A 13,251-nucleotide genomic window follows, 5' to 3' on the forward strand; every position below is an offset into this window, starting at 1 on the left:
AAGTATGGGATCAGAGTTTTAATTTCATTGTACAGAAAGCGCTCCACCGTTCAAATCGGAACGTATTAATGCGACAGAAAGAATGATAATAATTTATTATGTTTTGTAAATAAGTTGTTATAGTTATTAAAATGTTTAGCCTTTTTAAGTGCGAAAAAAAATATCCTAATATCCTATATAGGTATTAATACGTGAAGCAAAAACTGTGTATACCTTTTACGAAAATTACGGGGACGGAGGATTATGAAATTTCTCACACTTATAAAGAATATACACGTAGAGGAGTGCAGAATGCTAATCTTTTTTTAAAGTATGCATAAAAAATACTTTAAATCAATCAAAAATAATTACATACACTACCATGTATTTGACACAAGTCATACATATATATTTATATTATTTGTTGACTGTCAATTGTCACACTTTTGTTATTATTTAAGGTCTGTGGTCAAATTAAAAATAGATTAATATTGATTGTATTTAATATTATTTATCTAAAATGTATTCTTGATGAAATCTGTAATAAGAAGCGCGAGTAAAATAATCTTTGACAATAAAACCATGATAATGTTCAAACTTGTAATTTTAATTTTTTTTTTAATGCTTTGATGTATGGACGAGCTCACAGCCCACCTGGTGGTTAAGTGGTTACTAGATTCCATAGACATCTACGACGTAAATGCGCCACCCACCTTGAGATATAAGTTTTAAGGTCTCAAGTATAGTTACGACGGCTGCCCCGCCCTTCAAAACGAAACGATTACTGCTTCACGGCAGAAATAGGCAGGGTGGTGGTACGGGTAGGTACGCGGACTCACAAGAGGTCCTACCACCAGTAAAATTATAGTCAAATTCCGACTACTGAGGGACTACTGGTTATTATTAAGTCAATAATTAAGCAAGAATGCGGTACCCGCGTGGGAATACGACCTAACGACATCAAAGATTCCTGTGCTTATTTCTTTTTTGTTTGCGAATAAAAATCATATTATAATTTTGCTGAAATCGTAATCTAGATTAGCTCGGTGACATTCTTAGATTTGTGTAACACGATATTCATGGGAGTAGTTTATGACAGGATGTTGATAACGTCTCGCCACCCGGGGCACAGCGTAGCGTACTGCTGAATCAGTGCATTTCGTGTTTCTATGTTAAAGAGATTGTATTTTAATATCGTTTGAATTATTTAAAAGAGGCATTGTTGGATACTGTATAATAAAATAACACGAAACAGCCCTCATTTAAAATTTGAATCAACAGTTGTAGCCCGCAAAATTATAATTTGCGTAATTACTGGTGGTAGGACCTCTGAGTGTGAGTCCGCGCGGTTAGGTACCACCACCCTGCCTATTTCTGCCGTGAGACAGTAATGCATTTCGGTTTACAGGGCGGGGCAGTCGTTGTAACTATTCTTGAGACCTTAGAACTTATATCTCAAAGTGGGTTGCGCATTTACGTTGTAGATGTCTATGGGCTCCAGTAACCACTTAACAGCAGGTGGGCTATAAGCTCGTTCACTCATCTAAGTAATAAATAAAAAAAGTTTGAGTTTTCAGACCTTTCGTTTGAGCAAAACGCAATTTCCGATCCAGCAAAATATGATCCATAGAAAGAGAAGACTTACCGTAATATAATTAGCGTTGATGTATTCAGTGGTGGGGTCGTTTCCAATCCTGCACAGCGGGACTCTGGTCTCCGGCAGCGGCAGCACGTTGGAGTACCTGTTCTTGTCCTCGCAACCTGGAGGCACCTCCTCAGGTCTCACGGATACCGATGGTATCTCGACGAATTCGGCCGTTATAGATTCTATGTCCATTGCGAAAGAAGCTAACGCCGAGTACTGCATTGGATGAGAAGTGACCTAGGAATAGAAAATAGATTTAGTGACTATAGGATAAAGCAGGTAAAAATAGATCTTGGTTACGCTGCAAAGCCCCAAGCTTCAATGTCATACTGGTGGTACAACCTCTTGTGAGTCCGCAAGAGTGGGTACCACTACCATGCCTATTTCTCCCGTGAAGCAGTAATGCTTTTCGCTTTGAAGGGCGCGGCAGCCGTTGTAACTATACTGAGACCTTCGAACTTATATCTCAAGGTGAGTGGCGCATTTACGTTGTAGATGTCTATGGGCTCGAATAACCATTTAACACCAGGGGGGCTGTGAGCTCGTCCACCAAACTAAGCAATAAAAAATAACAAAAGCAAACGATCTAGATTGAACAGCTTCAGACGAAGTATTTTATTATTTGTTATTGGTACTGAAATCACAAATCCGGTATAAACCCAAATACAGCAAGATCTTGAAAACGAAATATTTATCTATACATATTTATATAATTACTTCTGTCACTGCAGTGTTTACGGCGTGGCGGTTACAATTTTAAAAGTTTGTCAATTAATGCCTTTCATGTAGTAAGCCTTTATATAATCAAAGTTATAAGCATTCAGGATTTTTGAAATTTTTAACGATTAAACGAATAAAATAATATTCATTCGTTATCAAGGATGAGTTGTTCTAGATAATTCGACATTTTCAAAGTGAGAAGCACGAAATTTCGCATTCTTCTAGCAAGTAATGAATATAATAATATGTTTATCGGTATTTTTCAATATTTTATTCTTTATGTCTACTGCACACTACCGTCGTGTCTATTTCTTGCCTCCAAACAGTTTGTTAAACGGGTGGGTCAGCCGTTACACATTGTAATAGAGTCAATGTCTCAAAATGTACAAGACCATTTATGTTGTACTGAGCTCCATTTTGCACTAGCTGAGTCGTGGTTCACCTCTCTATACTAATATTATAAAGCTGAAGAGTTTGTTTGTTTGAACGCGCTAATCTCAAGAACTACTGGTCCGATCTGAAAAATTCTTACAGTGTTACATAGCCCATTTAATGAGGAAGGCTATAGGCTATATAACATCACGGTAAGACCAATACAAGTGGAACACCAATAAAGAATGTTTCAAAATATTTTCACTTTCTACGTAAATGAAGTGGGGAGTAAAATTTAGCGTTACGCCAAAGTAACTATTCCATACGGACGGAGTCGCGGGCAAAATCTAGTCAAAGCAATAAAATACCGAAATAATATTAAAGCCTACCTCATCATCATAAGCAGGGTTACCGTAACTGCGCTTACTGGCCCTCAGCCGCTGGTTTCCCTTCCTGTGCCCGACACTGACACTGTCCAAACTGTATGCGTCCAACGAGACAGGAGTACATCTCTGAGCGTATATACCTCTCCTGCCCCGACGGCGAACCACAAGCTGCAATGGAAAGAACATTTTCATTATCATTATTTCATTGGTTAGATGATTGGATGACCTCACGGCCCGTCAGGTACAACGACTGTCCTACCCTTCAAGCGGGAACACATTAATGCTTCGCAGTAGAAATATGGCAATTACCGTACGGGCTCACAAGATGTCCATATCATCAGTAAAAATACAATTAAATAAAGTTCCCGAAAGAACTTTACGGTTTTTCTCGGCGAAATAGCAATGATGTATTTATCTATTTACACTTCATCCAGATCAATGTACATTGACGGACTTAATATCTAAGGCATTCTCCAGTCAACCAAGGATGATGAAAAGAATGTAGAAGGTACATTGGTTGAAAAATTAAAGTAAAAAACATATAACAGTGTATATTTGCGGGATTGTAAGGCGAAATCTAGTGGATTTTTAATTTAACACTAAAGTCTATATTTCTTGAAACCACTCGTAAAATCTCAATCTCAATCGATAACTGACATTGACTTCTTTTAAAACAAATATAGTGTGACAATGTGACCTAACTAATAAATACCGATCTTTCCGCATATGTATACCTATACTTATTTATATTTCGACAAATGCAAAGAATAGAATTGTAAATTATATTTAGCTAAAACTGTGTTACAATGTTATTCTATCCACCTCTCGGTTAACAAATTCGTGCGACGCGACGTTTTGCGTGCGAGCTTTTGGACAGGATTTCAAAGTTATTCAATGTAGGATGTTATTGTTCGACTCTCAACAGTTTACAGAATACAATATTTCATTATTTTGTATTAGACTTATTGGATGATTGAAGTATGTTATTTAATTCGTTTATGAATTTGGAAATAAACATAACAAATACAATAAAATTAATAAATATATTAAATATATGAAATTGCTAAGTCATTGGTAGCAGCAATTAATATGACAAATATAAATGATCGTGTAATAATTTTTTTATTTTTATTTTTTTATTGCTTAGATGGGTTGACGAGTTCACCAGACCACCTGGTGTTAAGTAGTTACTGGATCTCATTGACATCTACAACGTAAATGCGCCACCCACCTTGAGATATAAGTTCTAAGGTCTCAGTATAGTTACGACTGTCCCGCCCTTCAAACCGGAACGCACACATTCAAATTACATAGTCAGTAAATTTGGCATAATTTTACGTTACTTTTTTTAGTTCTTTCTGTATTCTGAGTTCAAGTAGTGCTTTTACTACTTTCACTCACGCATTACCAACAAAGTGGAAAGAAAGAGGCGTAGGCTGGCGGGCGTAGTCCCATGCGCTGGTCTGATCAAATTAAGACGACATTTTTTTTTCTTTTTTTTTAACCTCGAAGCGTTATTCTAGATTCGCCGAATTAGTAGGTGAGCTCACGGGACTCAAACCTGATGACGTTGGTAACACGAATCCTAGCAAGAGCCGTGCTTCGCAGAATCTACCGTCGGATCGGAAACGCGACCCACTGAGAAGATCCGGCGAGAAACTCAGTGGGCTGGGGTTAATTTACTCGCCGAGCCGACATTGGACCCCAGCATCAATGTCGCTATACATTGCACAGAGGATAGGAAGAAATGGAGTATCACAGTCCAAACAAAAGTGCTCCGTAAAGGTCACGACCCTCAGCTTTGAGGAACACGACGCAAGGAAGATGAGGAGGATTATTACTTTATGTCATATTTCAGTGAAGGAGCTCGAGGCCCGCCTGACCTTAAGCGGTTATTGGAGCTGACAGACATCACAACGTGCATACCAATACTCGGCTTAAATTTATTTAATTATGCATACTCCAAAAATAAAATCTATATAATATTAATACGGAAAGCAAAAACTTTGTACCCCTTTTTACGAAAATTGCGCAGATGGAGGAGTATATAATTTCACACACTTATAGAGAATATAGAGAAAGAGTGCAGAATACTAATATTTTTTTTATACATACACAAAAATACATTAAATCAATAAAAGAAACATGACACACACTACCATGTATTTGACACACACACTTGCATACATACTTTTCGTTTATTGTCAAACTTTTGTTATTGCTTTAAGTCTGTACTCAAATTGAAAATAGATTAATATTGTTTCTCTTTAATATTATTTGTCTACTAGCCGTACTCGCCCGCTTCGCTGGGCATTTAAAATTAACATTATTATTTATTGTCATTATTATTAGGGAGTCCAACACTCATATAATATAACACTCATATCCATTAAGTACATGTATTTTCTACATGGATACCAGGTTTCAAGTCAATCGGATGCATGGTTCAGTAGTTATAACGGAACGTCCGTAAAAACCACTGCAGATTTATATATTAGTATAGATAATGTAGTCTTGGCGAAATCAGTGATTATAAGTGTGAAATAAAAAATTAGGCTTTGACAATAGAACCATCATTATAATGATCAAACTTATAATTTAAATTAATTATAGTTGAATTTCGAATACCGCGGGACCGCTAGTACTTGTTAATCAGCATGTTCCGGTTTTTTTTTTCGTACCAAAACACTTGTACCTTTTCCATTATTTTTTTTAAAGACTCAAACTTATTGACTACGTTTTCAGAATTCTCACGAACATCAATCAGTAACAACTCAATACTAAAACGGTTAAAGTAATAACGACCCATGACGAAATATTCGAAAACATTTTAAGCGCTACTTAGCGACATATTCGAAGAGATTTTTTGCTAAAAATCTCAACTATTTATGCCCTTTATCGATGGAGTGTAGTTCTCTAAAAAGCGTTATGAAATTGGTCTTTTACTTGAAATAAGGCTTTCAGTACACAATCTATTCATTGATATACAATGAAAACCATATTTTATGATATTTCTGGTCATATTTCTCGTCAGGTTTTTTTTGTTTATGTCTGCTCTATCTATTAGACTGAAAGTGTTAGCAAATCTCACTTATCCTCAAATTGGAAAGACCTCGGGGCCACGCGTAATCCTCCCTTCCAAAAAAAATATGAAAATTCACCAATAAAACGATAATTAAAAACGTCCTTAATATTTTAATATACATATAATCTTGTCGCTTATATTCATACGCGATTTCAACTTTCCAAAGTTTTAATTCAAAACACTTACTATATTTATATATTTATTTACTAACAATCACGTCACGTTCTCGACACCGTAAAAATTAACTCAAATTTTATGGAGATCAAACGTTTGCCTACATTTGTCGCTAGGGGCGCTGTTCCAACTCCATACAAATTTGAGTTAACTTTAACGCTATCGAGAACGTTAAAGCAACGTTCACCAAGTACGTTTAATAAGACCAAATTCATCAAAAACTGTAAAATTAAATTTTAAATATTATAGATAAAATGTATGACGTATAGTTCTTAAAACTTTTCCATAGTGTATCCTGTTTTTTGTGGAACTCATTATATGTATAATATTCGGCTTATTTGAAACAATTATTTCAACAGAACGATAAATTTGGAACAAAGAAAGACTTATGAACGCGGACATAGTTGTATCCGAGCATACGTTTGTTTTGAAACAGCACGCGAGATAATATTTGTCACCATAAACGAACGTTCATCTGTACTAATATTATAAAGCGGAAAGATTTGTTTGTTTGTTTGTATTGAATAGGCTCCGAAACTATTGAACCGATTGGAAAGATTCTTTCACAGTTTGGAAGCTACACTATTCCCGAGTGACATAGACTATAATATTTCTTGAAAAAATTTGGGATCTTTACTAAAACTCCAATAATGTAATCCAAGGTGTAAAAAAATTACCTAAAATATTCTTTACATCGCGTGCCCTACGAAAACTATTGATAGAATAAAACAATGTACTACGACTTTGTAGAACACATTATTATTTACCAAAAGTGTCGAGACAGCTTATGTCTAACTATTATAGTTATGCCGCAATAAGTGTTCTTTTATTTTAAAAAATAAACGTCAAATATCGTTGGTTTTCGTTAAAGACCCGAGCGGAGCCGGAGCGGGCCGCTAGTAATACAAATAAGCATGAAATTACAATTGGTCGTTGTTTACTAGTGATATGACGTCTTGTGAGTCCGCACGGGTAAGTACGACAAACCTGCCTATCCTTTACTTAATTTAGTTTTAAGGGTGGGCTAGCTTTTTTTTCCTACCTATGCTGATAGCCTTGAGAGGCTATATCAGCTTCTCCTTGACGTGTAGGTGAATTCACGGGGCTCAAATCGGCTGTGTTGCTAACATTGACCCTAGCAAGAGCAGTGCTTCGCAGAATCTACCACCGGATCGGAAACGCGACCAACAGAGAAGATCAAGTGGGCTAGCCCTTAAACTGTTTGACACTCAGACCTCAATTCTCAAAAAAAAACTAAAAACATAATAATATGCGTTTCTAATTTGAAAGTCTTCTATTGTAGAAACGTTAAAGCAATGATCTACTTATTTGAAAATTAGTCGTAAAAGCTTCCAGCCACAATTGTCTGAGCTTCAAAAGTCACCGAGTATACGTCGAGCCTAAGCTAAAGCGTGAAAAGTGGCGATTTCAAGGACCACGTCTCAGCCCGCTTGTGAATTTAATTTATGAGGTACCCTATGACTTGTTTGTTTTCAATGCAACACGACATAAAGACGTTAACGTTGACGTCATATTTTATCACAGGCAAGAGCTGACTTTTAAATAAGGCTGCAGTAATCGCTTTAAGCCAAGTGAACTGTAAACTAAAAAAACTGAGCTACTACCTACTCACTTTAAGTTATGTTCTGGGTTTGCTAAGCTATTGACAAGCTGTATAGACTATATTGCATGTCGGCAGTCTTGGATGGATAACGTCGATGGTAAAGTTATAATGATTTTAAAACTTTTTATTTTATTTTATTGCTTTCACTCACAGCTCACCTGGTGTTAAATGGTTGCTGGAGCCCACAGACATCTACAATGTAAATAAGCCACCCACCCACCTTGAGATATAAGTTCTAAGATCTTAGTATAGTGACAACGGCTGCCGCACCTTCAAACCGAAACGCATTACTGCTTCACGGCAGAAATAGGCAGGGTGGTGGTACCTACCCGCGCGGACTCACAAGAGGTCCTACCACCACTCCTGTTGAGGGGTTGATGTAATAATAAATAAATAAATGATTTATAAATACATCGGAATTTCGTTACGTTTTTTTTAACGGACGATAAAACAATGGAAACCCACATAAAAATTCAGTCATCAGCATAACTTTGTTTATAATTCGCATTGTAAAAACATCCTCTGCGACCGATACATACGACTTACTAGGAACATAGGTGAACTCGGTATGGGGGATAGAAATTGTCGGGACAATCTTAGTAGAAAAATAATGAACAAAATTGTTTGTTAATTGTTTCCTTAAATTTTTTTTTTTTTTTTTTTTTTTTTTTATTGCTTAGATGGATGGACGAACTCACAGCCCACCTGGTGTTAAGTGGTTACTGGAGCCCATAGACATCTACAACGTAAATGCGCCACCCACCTCGAGATATAAGTTCTAAGATCTCAGGTATAGTTACAACGGCTACCGCACCCTTCGAACCGAAACGCATTACTGCTTCACGGCGGAAATAGGCGGGGTGGTGGTACCTACCCGTGCGGACTCCCAAGAGGTCCTACCACCAGTGATAATAGGCGATATACTAGTTATCAACCAGTCAACGGAACCCAAAAAACTTAAATTGGCGCTCAACATGGGACCATCAACCCTTTGAACTGTAACAACAATACTACGTGGCTAAAATAAGCAGGATAGTGGTACTATGTGTATTCAATTTAATATACTCAACATTCATACAACATCTGTAAGCCAGCATGTAATAATGTTTTTCCACGGCGTAAATACCAAATATTACGGATCTTTAATTACAAAGATAAATTTCGCGTATTAACCGAAATGTCGTTTAAACCAAATAACCTTTCAGCCTTCGATATCTATATCTATACTAATATTATAAAGAGGAAATATTTGTTTGTTTGCTTGTATTGAATTGGCTCCGAAACTACTGAACCGATTAAAAAAATATTTCACTGTTGACATAGGCTATATTTATTATATTTTCAAAAAAATTTGGGATCCTTACTGACACTCCAATAATGTAGCCCAATGTGTAAAAAAATTACTTAAAATTCTTTACATCGCGTGCGCCACTACCCAAGCGAAGCCGGGGCGGGCTGCTAGTATTATATATATTAGTAACTAGCGACCCGCCCTCGCTTCGCTTCGGAAACTTTAAATTTTATTATTGATAGCTGAGTCCCGCGATGCTACCCGCAGTTATTGTCGTACCGCAAGTGACGCCGTGGGGAGAACCTAGTCCTATCATCAGCTATCTATCAGTGAAATTCTCGTCAAAATCGGTCCAGCCGTTCCAGAGATTAGCCGGAACAAACAGACAGACAAAAATTGTAAAAAATGTTATTTTGGTGTATGTACCGAATATATATTCTTAAGCATGTAGTACAAAACGGTTATTTCAATATTACAAACAGACACTCCAATTTATTTATATGTATAGAAACACGGTCTTTAATACAGAGAACAACTCAGCACTATCTTCTGTCCGTACCGCATGAGTGCGGGTCCTAGCCCTGCGCTGAGGCAAATTAGCTCGTGCACTCCCTGTACTGTAGAAGCTCTGACCTGACATTATTGTGACGTCTTCCAATAGAGTCGCACGTGTTCTATAACTTTACTGCTCTTGTCGTCCCTCGTACAAAATCTATAATTGAACTTTAATTATTATAATTTTTTAAATAGTAACTCAAAAGTTTATTTAATTTTAATCTTTAATAATTCTTTGCGCGTTTTGTTTTAGTATTATATATTTAGAGCTTGTCAGAGTTTCCGATTTCGAGGTAAGATTTGTTTCATAAGTTTAGTTTTTAATCTTTTTTTTTTTTTAATTAATATATTACCGAATCCCATATACATCTAAAAGTGAATACTGCCATCCACTTAGAACGGTTGCCCCACCCTTCCAAACGGTTAAAGCTACCCTAGGCCCCCTCGGCTAACCACACCTACTACCACCAGTAAATGCTGGTTGGTAGTGAACGAAACCCGCGGGAAGAGAGTGTGCTGCTATTTCTTGGCTGATACTACACAACCTCACTTCTAGTGAATTTTTTCTTGTTATTTTTTTATTAGTGACTGTGTTTTTAATTTAATGTACAATTACAGGAGGAACAATATAGGAGGAAAATAATTTCTTCTTCCGAACCAGTAGCCATTTCAATGCGCCAAAAAGATATAAGCTTTCGAAGATTCGAAGCTATTGTATTTACTTCTTTTACCCTTCAAGCTTAAAACAACAAAATCAGGTGGCTTTATACATTGAAGGCTTGATTCGAAGTCAGTACTAGAAGGTATTTGGTATTCACTCAGTATTTTTTATTGTCACGTGTTTTTAGTGCTTTTGACACTGATGAAAATCTATTTTAGGGCCATTGAAATACTTTTACACTGTTCTTTGTCTCCTAATATTTTATTAGTTCGGTAATGTACCATTTATTTTTTATTATCCTTAGGACTCGAAGCAGAGAACGACTTGCTGCTGGGCAACTGACGCCTCCGTGTAATTCGGCAGACCGTCTGCAGACGCTACTGATTACTAAGGTACAGTTTTTTTTTGTTAAAGTTAAATTGGGCAAGGCTCTAGGGTCTCAGACCACTGAGTTTCGTGCCGGATCTTCTCGATAAGTCACGATTCTCATCCGGTAGCAGATTCTGCGAAGCACTGCTCTTGCTAGGGCTAGTGTTACCAAATTCTCGTTGTTTGAGCCCGTGACCTCTCCTACCCATCCGGAATAGGCCTGCCTACCAACGAATAGGTAGAGAAGAAAGATCACAATAATAATATATTCAGGTTTACGTTACAATAAACTACAGATTCTTATTCTATTATCAGGATATTGTGTTCTTCAGGGTTTCACATAAGATACGCGATTTCGTAAAGAGTGTACAGTTTTATTATTTGATTCTATCTCACACTATACTTCCTATGTATCGAATAAATTGTAATTATTGAATATATTGAATTATAGCATAGCGTTATTGTGTTTCTAACTCATCACATTAAGTCGTTATCACTGTGATGAAAGAACTTTAATATCCTGGTCCAGGCCAAATGGGACTTCACTCATTCGAATACCAGAATCGGTGTTGCGTTTTCTTACTGGTGGTAAGGTAACCGTTAGATAGGACCATTACAATACCTATTTCTGCCGAGAGTCATTTTAAAATCAATTGAGATTTGAAACTTTGCGGATAACAGCGTTTATGTTATCTTTATGAGTCCCGTTACTACTTATCATCAGGTGATCCGTGAACTAGTGTACCCATCCTGTTTCGTGACCTTATTGTTCTTCCGTCATGTGACTGAATGAGGATATGTTGTAATTCCACCAACGTGGACCCCGCTTGCCAACACGTGTTGCATTCTGCCGGCGGGATTTAACCATTAACTTGACGTTTTAAGCTGTGAACGCTTCTACGTAGTAAGTAGGATTCGTATATCAGGACTTCAAACCGAAGCATCTTCGCAGATAAGAATGTGTTGCCTGTCCACACAGTGCACTACACCGCCAGTTTTACGTTCTTACAATTACTTTAACTAATTGCATTGAAAAATAGGCTCTTGACTCAAAAAAATTCGAAGTGATACAGGATATATTTATGATTAAACGAAATAAAATAAAAGTCTGTCCTATACTACATTAATTACTTCTGATGACCGTTACTTACGAAGGTCTAACTGAACAGTTTCCGAAAAGACAACGTCAGCTTGACATACGAAGTGGTAATGATAAGAATAATGTTATCCTAAGAAACAATTTACCATATAAATAAGTAGGATGTTGTTGGGGAAATTGGGTAACTAACTTGAAAAGCGGTCACTTGGTAGCGTGCGACAACGCTTCCCAAATTTTACATGTTCCTGACACGTACGTTTGCTAAGTTTAAGCACTCTCCGTTTAGATTTTTTACCTAGTTTGAGTACCATTAATATCAGGTACGTAGAAACTTTATTTGCATCCCATTTGTCCATCAGCCGATAAGTAGCGCTGTTATTGAAGTCATAATATTGACAACCCGAAATGAATTTAAGCTACTGAATTCACACAGAGATATTATATTGCTTAGATAGATGGATGAGCTCACAGCTCACTTGGTGTTAAATGGTTACTGGAGCCCATAGACATCTACAACCCAAATGCGCCACCCAATCTGAGATATGAGTTCTAAGGTATCAGTATAGTTGCAACGGCTGCCCGCTCTTCAAACCGAAATGCATTACTGCTTCACTACTACTGCAGAAATAGGCAGGGTGGTGGTACCTACCCGTGCGGACTCACAAGAAGTCTTACATCCAGTAAGCTACCACAAGTAAGATAAAGCATTCGTAGCGATAAAAAATTAGGCTCTTAAGTATTTTTAAACGTTACAGAGAAAAAAGTTATCTTCAATAAATTTTAATAAATTTGAATTAAAAATAGTGTAAAGAAAAAAATATCTTATTGTAAAAAAAGCGTGGGGTGCATGGTATTCATAGTTATAAATATTTTATGAACAGATATGAGTAGAAGAGTAAGTTTGATAATATCCTGAAAAGCACCCCACGCTTTTTTACAATAAAATCATTTTTTCTTATGTACACTATTTTCAATTCAAATTTATTAAAATTTATTTTCTATTTTTTAGTTGGATTTTCTATAAAGGCGTATTTTGTTAGTTTTTTTAAACTATTATTTATGTCTCATTTTTTAGTTGCATTTCAATTTTTCTTTTCAATTTTTATATTGAATTGTTTATCGGTCCTTAATAAGTATACCAAATTTCGAGTTAATCCGACGTTTTGAAGGGGGTCAAAATCATGTTCAAAAATTCCGTTACTAACATACATACGTCTGAAGCTAATAAAAGCGTATTAACAAAAGAGAATTATTAATACATTAAATGAACTTAATCTTGTTGAGTCCGTGT

At 36.4% G+C, this 13,251-nt stretch overlaps 1 protein-coding gene and 1 long non-coding RNA gene across 3 annotated transcripts in view; one reads left to right on the forward strand and one right to left on the reverse strand.

Annotated features, from left to right (window-relative positions):
- LOC101737535 (mucin-2) overlaps positions 1 to 13,251 on the reverse strand; it is a 95,289-nt gene that overhangs the window by 8,570 nt on the left and 73,468 nt on the right. For both annotated transcript variants that reach the window (XM_004925398.5, XM_021347508.3), the window contains exons 6-7: positions 3,106 to 3,270; positions 1,625 to 1,861 (exon numbers count right to left, since the gene is read on the reverse strand). In XM_004925398.5, coding sequence (XP_004925455.2) covers positions 1,625 to 1,861; positions 3,106 to 3,270 — 402 coding nt within the window. The remainder of the gene's footprint in view (positions 1 to 1,624; positions 1,862 to 3,105; positions 3,271 to 13,251) is intronic.
- On the forward strand, positions 9,915 to 10,884 carry LOC134200844 (uncharacterized). Its single transcript, XR_009975915.1, has 3 exons — positions 9,915 to 10,124; positions 10,450 to 10,634; positions 10,797 to 10,884. It is a non-coding gene; the product is annotated as an uncharacterized LOC134200844 (long non-coding RNA).

Source organism: Bombyx mori, chromosome 21 (assembly GCF_030269925.1).
Source record: "Bombyx mori chromosome 21, ASM3026992v2".
Classification (NCBI taxonomy): Eukaryota; Metazoa; Arthropoda; class Insecta; order Lepidoptera; family Bombycidae; genus Bombyx; species Bombyx mori.